Raw genomic sequence first — 14,808 nt, forward strand, 5'->3', positions numbered from 1 at the left:
GATTTCTGCCCACTACATTTTACGTTTTTATCAGCCAGCGAAACGATTTAAATAACGATCGGTAACAGCGCTATCTTTGAAAATATAACTGTTCGCCGATACATTTTTACGTGATTTCTCTGATAATCGTATAGTGCTATTGGTAGTAGTTTTCTGATTACTGTTTGTTTCACGTATTTTCAGTTGTCCTCTTCGAGAACATAATGGTTCCCATACTTTAGCTGACGCAAAGAGCTGTTGACGCTATTAATTACTGTAATGTTTTTTTCGAAACTGCAATGTTGAAGACTGCTTATTATGTGAGAAATTGCATTAGTTAATACAAGAAGTCACTGCATCCGGTTGTCCCAAACATTATCGTCCTTTCACAACATTGACAAGCTGATTTCTACTTCAGACTTAGATATTTTGCAAGTGATATTTCACTTCTCATAGCAATCAGTTTGCCATTGAGACTTCTGCTGCATAACGAGGATCATTCTCAAATACCGGGTGTTCGGAAATTCCTGTCACAAACTTATAGTACTTGTAGAGGGGAGTGAGTGCATGAGATTTTGAATAGAAAAATGGGCCAAATGGCTCTGAACACTATGGGACTTAACATCTGAGGTCATCAGTCCCCTAGAACTTAGAACTACTTAAACCTAACTAACCTAAGGACATCACACACATCCATGTCCAAGGTAGCATTCGAACCTGCTACTGTAGCGGTCGCACGTTTCCAGACTGACGCGCCTAGAACCGCTTCTCCACAGCGGCCGGATTTTGGAATAGGAACCCGTGTCCGGAAACGTAGGCTTGAGGAACCGAATTAGGAGTGATGCAGACGAATTATTACGTACCAGTCTTACAGGAAATATAACGAAACATTCGTTTATGATTGAAGCACATATTTTGCATTATCCCGAAACAAAAAACAACCGAGCGCACTTTAAGTATAGTATTAATGCAAACAAATGTGCTTAAGCGGTAAATTGATGTTTCGTAACGTTGCCTTTGGAACTGTTACCTAATAACTGTACTGCGTCACATCTAACTCAATTCCTGAAGCAGAAGTGTCAGAGTTCCGTCGTAAAACCGTAACGGTGGTTCCCGGACATGGGTTCCTATTCAAAATATTATGTACTCACTCCTCTCTACAAGTCCTAGAAGTTTGTAATGGAAATTCCCCAACACGCTTTATGTAGACAATGTTCTATATACATTATTTACTGGGAGACTAATAGGGTTATATATTTCGTAACGCTCAACGCCAAGTCACAGATGCGATCATAGAGTTATTTGACGACTCCAACGCCGCCATTTTCTTCCTTTTCATTCAATTACCTCTCCCACGCGTGTGTTTTCTTACAGTACCGATGACGTCAGCAGCTAGGTGGTTTGCAGCGACGCGTCATCGCAGTGTTAAATCTCGCTACGCCGCGGCACGGAAACAAATTAGCGGTGATTCAGTGCCAAAACTTGCAACGAAACACAGGGCGGGCTATTCACAAATGGGGCTCCCCACTTGGCACGCTGTCAATGTGTCATTCCGATCGCCGATAAAACTATTCCGAGAGCTCGGGGGGATATAAAAAAATCCGTTCTCCCTGATTCCTGTTTCGACAGATGTCGTTTCGAAAAAGCTGCAGAATGAAGCTGTGAGTCTCGCAAGGCGACTCTGTTTTAGAAACTGCCGTCTCTATTAATAGACTCTCCCTGGCGCAACAACCTCCGTTCGCCATCAGAATAGCTTGCAAACTTTCCTCTTGCAGTGGACATTGGCTGTTATTAGTTGGCGGAAAACTGTGAGTCACTGTTCACACAATAGGGATCATTCTGTACCATCTTCGCCGCTAATTTGCGATAGGTCATGTTCCAACAGCTGTCTCCGAGTAAACCCTTGCACCCAAATTTACAGTACAGCTACATGAACAGAATTTACGTAATGTGGTCACTTAAAATAAGCATTTAAAATTTGAGAAGCGGGTGGAATGAGACGGTGTGTGTAATTGACATAGAAGGCTTAGCTTGCCTGGATCAGCAACCGTATATTGAGTTACGAAATGAATGTTAGCGAGGTATTCCAGCTATTTTTCCATCAGCGATCTTCGAATTGCGAACACGTATTTTATTTCGGTGGTTCATCAGCTTTATTTTATCCTCCTCCCAAATGAACACTGTATCAAGTTTCAATGCCAACAATTTAACTCTGTCAGTTGCTTTATACTGCGTGCTCTCACATTTTATTTTTCAAAGTTTCGCAGCAGCAGTGAACAGGGTGGAAAACATGGACGTCTAGAGAAATTTATCCAGTGGGAGGGAGAGGGGAGGAGGGCTAGGAGGCTAGAATCTGAAACTGCCAAGCAAACGTAAGTTACACAGCAACCATTGAAGACACAGTATTGACTCATGGCGTTCAGCGTCAGCCACGAAATACTAAAACTGGCTACACGAGAGGGGCACCGGAATCACGGAAAATCTTTTCGAAAAGTGTGTGGAAATTCTGTAGTAAGTAAAACCTGTCTGCTCCCAATTCTAGGAAGAAGAGGGGGGAGGGCACAATTGGCCCACACCCTCTCTTACGATTGAAACGATTATACTTCCTGTGTATTGCAAATATCTGTAACGTCTGCAACGAAATAAAACTAACGCTGATAAATCAGTGCAGCTGTTGAAATATCAGATATATGAAAGAAAAATAAAGGCCCTTAAACGGAAACTTATGGGAGTTCCCACTTTGATGAAGACTAATAGCATAACACAGGACTCTTTCCCAATTATATCCTCTGTATCCTGTTAGTTATGACTTAAACAGCTCTACAAATTATCTGTGATACCCCAATATTCTGATTTACTTGAAAAGCATATCGTCATTTACAGTCAAATGGCTTCCACAGATCACATGCGGTGACGTAACAAGAATCATCGCCACTGAGCCTGTTTGTTAGTTTATGGATATTAACACGACATTGCAGGAACAAATCTTATTAGCTGTTTTTCTGATGATACAGTTCAAAGCGCGGAGGAGCACGCAGTTCAAGTCGCATTGTTTCCAACTGTGTCGTGATTCGGTACTTATTGTTACATTGCCGATCAGCGCAAAGCCGTAACAAGCAAAACAACGAACTCAAAATACGATTTCGCTGCGTTATCTCACTTGTCATAACAAGACTCACTCCACCCAATAGTTAAAAGCAAAAGACAAGCCTCTCCCTACCAGGAATAGGAACGTACTGTGGAACTGTTGTTCACCTCAGTGCAGTCTGAATCATCTGTGACTTCCGTTTATACACCTCCACCCACTTAAGATTTTAGAGGATCTATCGTCTTTTCTCATTCCTCTCCCTGCCTCTTGGCTGCAGCTCTTCCCTTTTTCTTTTCCCCTCCTCCTTTAAATTCACCCGTCACAAAACTGCCCTCATGTGAAAGGTGCCTGGACACGCACCGCGGCTGCCACTGTTCACATGTATTACGCTTAGATGACAAAAGCCGTGGGATACCTCCTAACATCGTGACAGACGTCCATTTGGTCGGTGTAGTAGAGTAACTCGACGTCTGTAGCCGTCCATAATTGCGAAACTACTGCCGGTGCAGGATTCTGTGCACGAACTGAACTCTCGATTATGCCCCATAAAATGTTCGATGGGATTCCTTTCTAGCGATCTGGGTGGCCAAATCATTTGCTCGAATTGTTCAGAATGTTCTTCAAACCAATAGCGAAGAGTTTTGCCCCAGTGACATGGCGCATTGTCACCCATAGAAATTCTATAATTGTTTGGGAACATGAAGTCCAAATGGTCACCAAGTAGCCTAACGTAACCATTTCCTGTCAATGATCGGCTCAGTCCACTCCATGTTGGAACTACCTCCAGCTTGCACGATGCCTTGTTGACAACTCGGGTCCATAGCTTTGTGAGCTCTGCGCCACACTCGAACCGTACAGTCAACAGTTCCAACTGAAATCGGAACTCATCTCACCAGGCCATGATTTTCCAATCGTCTAGGGTCGAAATGATATTGTCACGAGCTCAGGAAACACGCTGCCGGCGACGTAGCTGTGGGAGCAAATTAAGGCCAAATTTCGCCGCACTGTACTAATGGACACATTGATTTCTGCGAATTTTTCAAGCAGTGTTGCTTGTCTGTCAGCACTGACAACTCTGAGCAAACGCCACTGCTCTGGGTCGTTAAGTGAAGGCCGTCGGCCACTGCGTTGCCCGTACTGAGTGGCAATGCCTGAAATTTGGTATTCTCGGAACACTCTTGACACTGTGGGTTGCGAAATACACTCCTGGAAATGGAAAAAAGAACACATTGACACCGGTGTGTCAGACCCACCATATTTGCTCCGGGCACTGAGAGAGGGCTGTAAAAGCAATGATCACACACACGGCACAGCGGACACACCAGGAACCGCGGTGTAGGCCGTCGAATGGCGCTAGCTGCGCAGCATTTGTGCACCGCCGCCGTCAGTGTCAGCCAGTTTGCCGTGGCATACGGAGCTCCATCACAGTCTTTAACACTGGTAGCATGCCGCGACAGCGTGGACGTGAACCGTATGTGCAGTTGACGGACTTTGAGCGAGGGCGTATAGTGGGCATGCGGGAGGCCGGGTGGACATACCGCCGAATTGCTCAACACGTGGGGCGTGAGGTCTCCACCGTACATCGATGTTGTCGCCAGTGGTCGGCGGAAGGTGCACGTGCCCGTCGACCTGGGACCGGACCGCAGCGACGCACGGATGCACGCCAAGACCGTAGGATCCTACGCAGTGCCATAGGGGACCGCACCGCCACTTCCCAGCAAATTAGGGACACTGTGGATCCTGGGGTATCGGCGAGGACCATTTGCAACCGTCTCCATGAAGCTGGGCTACGGTCCCGCACACCGTTAGGCCGTCTTACGCTCACGCCCCAACATCGTGCAGCCCGCCTCCAGTGGTGTCGCAACAGGCGTGAATGGAGGAATGAATGGAGACGTGTCGTCTTCAGCGATGAGAGTCGCTTCTGCCTTGGTGCCAGTTATGGTCGTATGCGTGTTTGGCGCCGTGCAGATGAGCGCCACAATCACGACTGCATACGACCGAGGCACACAGGGCCAACACCCGGCATCATGGTGTGGGGAGCGATCTCCTACACTGGCCGTACACCTCTGGTGATCGTCGAGGGGACACTGAATAGTGCACGGTGCATCCAAACCGTCATCTAACCCATCGTTCTACCATTCCTAGACCGGCAAGGGAACTTGCTGTTCCAACAGGACAATGCACGTCCGCATGTATCCCGTGCCACCCAACGTGCTCAATAAGGTGTAAGTCAACTACCCTGGCCAGCAAGATCTCCGGATCTGTCCCCCATTGAGCATGTTTGGGACTGGATGAAGTGTCGTCTCACGCGGTCTACACGTCCAGCACGAACGCTGGTCCAACTGAGGCGCCAGGTGGAAATGGCATGGCAAGCCGTTCCACAGCACTACATCCAGCATCTCTACGATCGTCTCCATGGGAGGATAGCAGCCTGCATTGCTGCAAAAGGTGGATATACACTATACTAGTGCCGACATTGTGCATGCTCTGTTGCCTGTGTCTATGTGCCTGTGGTTCTGTCAGTGTGATCATGTGATGTATCAGACCCCAGGAATGTGTCAATAAAGTTTCCCTTCCCGGGACAATGAATTCACGGTGTTCTTATTTCAATTTCCGGGAGTGTATTTAATTCCCTGTTAGTTTCCGAAGTAGAAAGTCCCATGCGTCTACTTCCAACTACCATTCCGCGTCCCCGTCGTGCGACCATAATCACGTTGGAAAAGCATTTCACAATAATCACCAGAATGCAAACGACAACTCCGTCAACGCACAGCCCTTTTATGTCTTGTGTACGCGATACTACCACCATCTGTATACGTGCATCTCGCTATCCCATGATTTTTGTCAACTAGTGTGTAAAGGAATGAGATTACGTAATATGAGCGAGAGTAACACGAAAGTAATATCTAACGCGATCCTATACGCAGTTTCACTCATAAGCGTCTAGGTTTCCAGAAAATGTTTGTACGAGTATGATAATCACAAGACATACGGGAAGATGTATATCGATGAATAGAGTACCCCTCCAAGTTTTAATTCGTGACACCCCCCATGCAGTAGTTGTATTGGGCAGGGGTGTCAGAACATGTAGCCAAATCGTCCGCTGATTGTTGTAGCATAGGATTAGTTCGCATCTGCAGACAGGCAACACAATCAAAAGATTTCCAAAGCGGGCTGCTGCTTTGGCTTCGCAGGCAGTTCGAGTTGGCGACTTCAGTGACTGCACGGACACATTGACATTTGCAGCATCGCAAACGTTGCTCATAATGAGTACCTGTAATGTGAGTTCAAAACTTGGATAGATGCTCTATCCACTGATGTATTTTCTGCATATCTTGCAGCTTACAACCAATTATCTTCTCAACTCCTGGAGGTACTTATGAATAACTACATTTGAACGCCGTCATATGTATCTCCTATGAGAAATGAATAGAAGGCAGCATGATGTAACATTATACTGGATACACTCTATGTTCCTTAGATCCATAGTAAGGAGACCCTCAATAATAATATATTCTAAGAAAAAAGGATGCTAATTACCTACCACAGATCTTAAGTGAATTGGAATAAATCAAAAACTCTGTAACTTAAATTAATTTAAAAGGTAATAAAAAACTTGTGACGAAACATACAAATACATATTGAAGCGCCAAAGCAACTGACATAGGCATGCATCTTTAAATCCAGAGGTATGTAAACAGGCAGAATACGGCGCTACGGTCGGCAAAACCTATGTAAGACAACTAAGTGTCTGGCGCAGTTGTTAGATGCTACAATGACAGGTTATCAAGATTTGAATGAGTGTGAACTTGGTGTTATAATCGGGGGACACAGCCGCATCTCCGAGGTTTCGATGAAGTGGGGGTTTTGCGGTACAACCATTTCACTAGTGTACCGAGATGAACATCAACAAAAGCAAAACGAGGATAATGGAATGTGGCCAAATTAAATCAGGTGATGCTGAGGGAATTAGATTAGGAAATGAAACACTTAAAGCAGTAGATGAGTTCTGCTATTTGGGGAGCAAAATAACAGATGATGGTTGAAGTAGGGAGGATATAAAATATAGACTGGCAATGGCAAGATAAGCGTTTCTGAAGAAGAGAAATTTAACAATTCGTAGATTTAAGTGTCAGGAAGTCTTTTCTCAAAGTATTTGTATGGAGCGTAGCCATGTATGCTTATGGAACGTGGACGATAAAAAGTTTAGACAATAAGAGAATAGAAGCCTTCGAAATGTGGTGCTACATAAGAATGCTGACGATTACATGAGTAGATCACGTAACTACTGAGGAGTTACTGAATAGAATTGGGGAGAAGAGGAATTAGAGGCACAATTTGTCTAGATGAAGGGATCGGTTGGTAGGACATATTCTGAGGCATCAAGGGATCACCAATTTAGTACTGGGGGGGGGGGGCAGCCTGGAGGATAAAAATCGTAGAGGGAGACCAAGAGATGAATACACTAAGCAGATTCAGAAGAATGTAGTGTGCAGTTGTTACTTGGAAATGAAGAAGCTTGCACAGGATATAGTATCATGGAGAGATGCAACAAACCAGTCTCTGGACTGAAGACGACGACAACAACAACAACAACAATCGTGAATATCAGGAATCCGGTAAAACATCAAATCTCTGACATCACTGCGGCCAGAAAAATATCCTGCAAGGTCGGGGCCAACGACGACTTAAGAGAATCGTTGAACGTGACAGAAATGCAACTCTTCCGCAAATTCTACAGATTTCAATGCTGGGTCATCAACAAGTGCCATCAACAAGCGCCATCATCGATATGGGCTTTCGGAGCCGAAGGCCCACTCATGTACCAATGATGAGCGCACGGCACAAAGCCTTAGGCGTCTCCTGGGCCTGTCTACACCGACGTTGGTCTGTTGATGACTGGATACGTGTTGCCTGGTTGGACGAGTCTCGTTTCAAATTGTATCGAGTGGATGGACGTGTACGGGTATGGAGACAACCTCATGAATCCATGGACCCTGCATCTCAGCAGGGAACCGTTCAAGCTGGTGGAGGCTTCATAATAGTGTGGGGCGATTGCAGTTGACGTGATATGGGACCACTGAAACGTCTAGACAACACTCTCACAGACGAGACGTACGTAAGGAACCTGTCTGATAACTTGCATCAATAATTTCAGGTCCGTTGTGATTTTCGACGGACTTCAGCAGCTCCAGCAGGACAATGCGACACCCTCACGTCCAGAATTGATACAGAGTAGCTCCAGGAACACTCTACTGAGTTTAAACATTTCCAATGGCCACGAAACTCCCCAGACATGAACATTATTGAGCATATCTCGGACGACTTGCAACGTGCAGGTTTCATCATGTCAGTTCCCTCTAGCGCTACTTCAGACATTGTTGGGGTCCATGCCACGTCGTATTGCCACTTCTGCGTGCTCGAGGGGGCCCTACACAATAGTAGGCAAGTGTACCAGTTTATTTGACTCTTCATTGTACAATACACTAATGTCCATATGATAATTCTTTGACCGTTGTAGACAAGCAACAACGAACAGAAAATCAGTTTACAATGTTATCGACATAAGTGATTTACTACACTAAAGATATGCAGAAGTGAGTGAATCCAGATATAACATCAGACATTCTGTATCTGCCTCAGTTTCCTTCTAATACTAGTTTTGTAAAAGCTTACGTTAGTCTATGTATTATAGCTTTATACGTGTCAGCACAAAAATTAATCAAATTAATGAGCAGCATAAGAGCAAAAAAAGTGAATAAACATATATGATAATATTTTCTTCCTGATTTCCTGTGATACTTTGCCTCAGGAACGTCTCTTCGTTAAGGTCCAACAGTAATTGGACAACATTGCAATAATGTAGGATATTGCATAAATTTATTTGTTTTAGATGTGATTACAGCTGTTGCTGGCGCACAGAAATAAGTCTGTTGTGCGATCCGTCGGTTCCTCGCAAGTCATGGGGACACCAACGGACATGTGACGTGATCCTTTTAACCAGCTTGTTAGGCGCATAATACATGTCAAACAGAATATGTCGGGGGGGGGGGGGGGGCTCCATTTTTTTGTTTCGGTCGCCAACATTGCACCGAAAATAATGTACGTGGGATTTTTATAAAAGAGGATTAAGTTTTTGTTCTTGAGATTTCAGAATTAATTTACCACAGACATTGAGTTATTCATATAGGTACGGGGCATTCTTTATTCTTCTTTTTCTTCTTCTGAATTCACACGAAACACAAACCTTCACGAGCCAACAGCAACTCACTTCACAACGTCAGAGCTATCGCACTGCTGAGACCGATGTGAGCAAGACTTACCGGCCTCCTTCGTATCCAGGCGGTGAATATCGGAAGTGAGTATCATTTACGGAATTCCTTGTACATACTTCGACTGTTCGACAACAATTACATCCACAAAAAATAAATAAAAATAAATTAATTACGGAATGCCGAAGTAACAAATACGCAACAGTTTCAAGGTATTTTATAGACAGAGTATCCTGTATCACGAAAAGTGAGCCCAATAGGAAAAAATTGATTTCGTTTTCGGATTCAGTAACCACTACTTGGCCAAGGTGAGCATTCACATTCTTGGTGACAAATATGCAGTTGAGCAGTGGGGGTTTGTGTGACGTCAGACAGATGTGTAACATAGTGAATATTGCGGTGTGAGCCCAGTGGTAGGCAGCAGAAAGTGCAGTTGTGGCGTGTGTGGGCAGGTACGGGTCGCCGCACCACAGCCGGTCGCAGAGCGTGAAGGCGGCGGGCAGCAGCCGGCCCACGTACCTGAGCCTGCCGCAGCAGCGGTCGCGCGTCGCCTCGATGCCCAACACGGGCGTCGAGGAGGAGTACTACCGGCTACGCCACTTCAGCATCACCGGCAAGGGCGTCGTCAACCGCGGCGACTCGCTCAAGAGCCGCCGCTCGCGCTCCAACAACAGCGTCACCTCCAGCAACTCCAGCCACAGGTCAGCTGCCGCAAAAACCGCTTTCCGGTTGTCTTCATTCCATTTTCGGATGTACCGGCTGATCAAAAAGGCAGTACTAGTTTGAAAACTGAATAATGTAGATAGAGAGGTAGAAATTGACACACGCGCTTGGAATGATATGGGGTTTTAATAGAACCAAAAAAATACCAAAGTTCAAAAAATGTCCGACAGATGGCGCTTCATCTGATCAGAATAGCAATAATTAGCATAACAAAGTAAGACAAAGCAAAGATGATGTTCTTTACAGGAAATGCTCAATATGTCCACCATCACTCCTCAAAAATAGCTGTAGTCGACGAATAATGTCGTGAACAGCACTGTAAAGCATTTTCGGAGTTATGGTGAGGCATTGACGTCGGATGTTGTCTTTCAGCATCCCTAGAGGTGTCGGTCGATCACGATGCACTTGCGACTTCAGGTAACCCCAAAGCCAATAATCTGTCTGGGGACGTGGGAGGCCAAGCATGACGAAAGTGGTGGCTGAACACACGATCATCACCAAACGACGCGCGCAAGAGATCTTTCACGCGTCTGATAATACAGCCTCACTAAAAGCGCCTTTTCAGGTAACGTCAACATGCTGCGACTGCTGGCGCTTCTGTTTCTCTCATTACAGCTCCTTTTATACACGATTGTCATGTGCAGTCACTGACGTTTTGCTGCCCAAGGCCATCTGTCGGACATTTTGTGAACTTTTTTTGTTCTAATTACACCTCGTGTCATTCCAAGCATATGTGTCAATTTTTACCTCTCTACCTACGTTATTCCTTGGTTTATTAAGTTTTCAAATTTATATATTGATCACCCGGTACACGCACCACTGAGTTAGACATTTGCACAGATAACAGTACACGATCAGCAAATAAGTATACGGCCGCCAGCTCAGTGGGTAACTGGACACCAAATTTTAATAGAGAGGCTTTACAGCTCCTGAAAGGAGCCTTGTGCGAGTGCCGACTGGCTCCAATTAGTTGGGTCAGTAAAGAAGAATTGGAAGATATTTCAGCTACTGAAGAAAAGAAAAACTCTCCGAAGCAAGGGTGGAGCTCTGTAACTTGACGAACACTGGAGGAGGCGCTTCAATTGCGCGGAGGTATTCAGGAGGTGCCTATCGTCTGTTTATTGACATGCAGTGTCCAGTTACGCATAGAGAGAACATCCACAGAAATGTCTTAGGGAGTGAGGAGAGACGTCAGTTCGGGTATGCATAAAGCTAGAACGACAGGACTGAGTTGACGCTATGTGCTATGAAGTTTGTTAATTACCATAGTTATAGTCGGTTGTGAGCTCTGCAATATCCATGAGATATTTTATATTTACATCACAAACCCTAATTCTAGGGCTATATTTTATTTTTGACACATGGATCTATGCCGACAATTGTAAAAACAGCGATGGTACATTAGTCCTTACTAATGTAAAATTACTACCTTCTGAAAAAGACATTTATATTTGTCGAAAAAGGTAAAGAATTTCTTTATCCATTGCAACTGGTCGGCTGTTTATAATTTTATTACGTGAAACCGTTGCTGTTGTGCAGCTATGTTAAAAATATTACAGTTATAATCACAAACTTTTCGTATAAGAGGAGATGTTACACAAAACAGTCTTCTCAAATATCCTGTCAGAATATTTTTAATATTAAGAACTGCAAATGCTCGAAATCATGATCGTCAGTAAATTTGTATTTTTATTACTAGTTTCAGCTGCACATGAACCATCTTCCGATCATGAAAACATTCTTGATTAGTGTAATTATTATAACGGGTCAACAAATGTTTATCGCTCACAACCAATCAATTATAGCGAAGGCCACAAAACTAAGGCATTGTTCTGATAAAAGTTAGTGACTGACACAATTTAAACAACTGACGATCTCTGCTATCAGATAATACAAATACTAATTAAACTGTGTCAGTCGCTTCTAACCGCATAACGCCTTACTTTTATGACCTCCCTTCTACTTGATTGGTAATGAATGATGTAAATTTATTTACCCATGCATTCTGTATGGATTTGTCGTTTCACAAAAAAGAGAACAGTGTGTTGAGCTATTAATGCAATGACACTAATCAACAATGTTTTTATGATCTGAAGATCTCTCATGTAGCTTAAACTAGTAACCAACATAAAAATGTATTCGATCTTGAGTTCAAGAGTCTATCTCAGTGGGTAAACAAAGTACCCTACACCACACACGAAAGAGGATGAATAGTACATTGTCACAGAGTTCTGAGCTATGTTGAAAGTTTCAGGTCTCTAGCTCATCGGAAAATGATAGTGGTAAACAAAGTACCCTCCATGACGCATCAGATCAGGAAACGTCCTATTAAAAACATGTTAAAATATGAAAAAAGATGGTGGGTTTAATACTTCTGGTGTTTTACAGAGAGTTCCCCCTTTCGAGTACAATGCACAGAACGTTCATACAACCAAGTGAAATTGTCAGAAAACTACTTCTTTGGAATGATGATCAACTCGCGCGTCACATCGGTTTGAATTCCGGGTTATGTCATCGAAGTGGTGACTCTTGCTGTGAATTTCCGCACTTCATCGTTTTGTGGTAGGTTCATATTGATAACACCAAGAGTGATAGCTCTTGATGATATTTTCCAGAAAAGAAGTATCCGCGGATTGCATAGTTTGGATCAAGCTGGAGCGGGTGTCCACGCGTCGCTGCTTTTGTTCGAAAATCAAAGTGTCTGGGACAAACTTAACACATACTTGTGTCTTGAATACTTAATTGCCCTAATGCTATTTGTGACACAACAACGTTCACACGCTATGTCCACACTGCCCACACAGAACTGAGTAGTCGAATGCCCATCTGTTGTTTACAGTTGCTAGTTCAAGCTTATACCCAGTGATAAAAACTTGGAACGTTTTGTCGGACGTTGTACTTACAATGGAAGACGGCACAAGTTAGTCTTAACGCATTGTGTAAAGACTTTCTCTTAATATATCATTTGTATCTTTCCAGGACGAGTGTACAAGCGTTTTACTTCCTCCCACATTCGCCTCGAATAATGAGCAGAGTAGTAAAATTACAGAAATTCTGCTTTAACGGCGGTGTACAGACACCTCCACATGCGCCGTCCCCCTAATGTAGAGGACGGGATTGATTAGGGTATTCCCCGCCAAGCACTACACAGCAGGTTACGTTCCGCGAAACAGGTGACGGGGAAGACCATGTTGTGGTCGGATGCTGCGGCCGCTGACCCACGTAACGTCAGCAGCGGCTTCGCTCGTGACGTAACGACTGTTGTCACAGGCAGGCGCAGGCGGGCCAGCTATATAACCGTGGGCCGTGACGCAACGGCGACCGTGCATTGTGCAAGCGGCAGCTTTTCCCTGCTCCGTTTGGCACGCGGCGTCTTCCAACAGCTGTGCGTTCGTCCGCTGGGCAACCGCGAATAGCCCTTCCGAGGCGTCTGTTTACACTTCGGGAGCAGCCACCTGCTTCGGCAGGGAAACATGCCTGAAATATGCGCTAACACCCGCCATATTTCACGGGTATGTGCGGCTGCAATAGCGTTACCGTCAACATTGCTGCAATGTAACTGTTATAACGAGCAATATTGCTGCATGTAAGAGCAATATTACTTATGGGCGGACAATATTACTGTATGAAAGGGCAATAGTGCTATGTGGCAAGGCTATATTGCTGTATGATCTGCCTGTATTCTTGTGTTAGCGGGCAGTTTTGCTTAATGTCCTGGCAATATCGCAAATCAATAATGCAGATGCAGCAGACAGTTGCCGGCAGTAGCAGAGATATGGCCCACGTGTTTGCCATTGTTGTCGTCAAAGAATGGAGAATATCTTGTATGGCCGGCCACATCTACCTCTGTATTTGCCTTTAAATGCATCAATCTCACTCTGTCTTGCTTCCTTTTTCTCAAATGGTTCAAATGGCTCTGAGCACCATAGGGCTTAACATCTGAGGTCATCATTGCCTTAGAACTTAGAATTACTTAAACCTAACTAGCCTAAGGACATCACACACATCCATGCCAGAGGCAGGATTCTAATCTGCGACCGTATCGGTCGCAGGGTTCCAGACCGAAGCGCCTAGAACAGCTCAGCCACACCGGCCGGCTCTCTTTCTCAAGCCAACAGCGTTTCATTGGCAAATCACGAAATCTGATCAGTGAAACAATACTCTCTTCCATTCTGAAGACGGCGTGTGTAGACAGAGCTACTCAATCTTTTTGTAATCCACAGGATTAGATAAGACGCAAACGAGAGGACCATGAATTTTATTAAAAGCGAAACGTACATGTACGACCAGAGCTGTAGGATCTAGAAAGTAATGTACACTAACGCCGCAAGCTGAAAAAGTACTTTCAGAATCGTTTCTCATCATTCTACTGAAATCCTGGATAAGGTATGTACCCAGCATCAACTCACGAGTTACAGTTTCGGAAGCAGTTTTATGACTTAAAAAACAAGATCGCATCCATAAACCCCGATTTTTCTTGCTAACTTTTTTTTCCTTTTGAATGCAAGTTCAGAAGTGCCGCACTCACTTTCTACAATCTCGCTTTCGCCCATCTCGCGGCCATACTGAAGCCCCCGTAAACACTTGCGTCTCGGAAATGCATTGCCACAAATACTGACAAGCAGTAGTGGCTGCAATTCATGTTGCCGAACAACATTGCCTGCAATTTCCATGGTCCGTGTAAACGTGTCTTTAAAGAGTTGAGACACCTGCCCATTAACTGCACTAGGTATGGAGTAGTACCCC

At 44.5% G+C, this 14,808-nt stretch overlaps 1 protein-coding gene across 1 annotated transcript in view; it reads left to right on the top strand.

The window, feature by feature from the left end:
* The window catches only part of LOC126278382 (GTP-binding protein Rit2), a 138,481-nt gene that overhangs the window by 16,697 nt on the left and 106,976 nt on the right, over positions 1–14,808 (top strand). The window contains exon 2 of the mRNA XM_049978462.1: positions 9,792–10,040. Coding sequence (XP_049834419.1) covers positions 9,792–10,040 — 249 coding nt within the window. The remainder of the gene's footprint in view (positions 1–9,791; positions 10,041–14,808) is intronic.

The sequence above is a fragment of the Schistocerca gregaria genome, chromosome 6 (assembly GCF_023897955.1).
Source record: "Schistocerca gregaria isolate iqSchGreg1 chromosome 6, iqSchGreg1.2, whole genome shotgun sequence".
Lineage (NCBI taxonomy): Eukaryota > Metazoa > Arthropoda > Insecta > Orthoptera > Acrididae > Schistocerca > Schistocerca gregaria.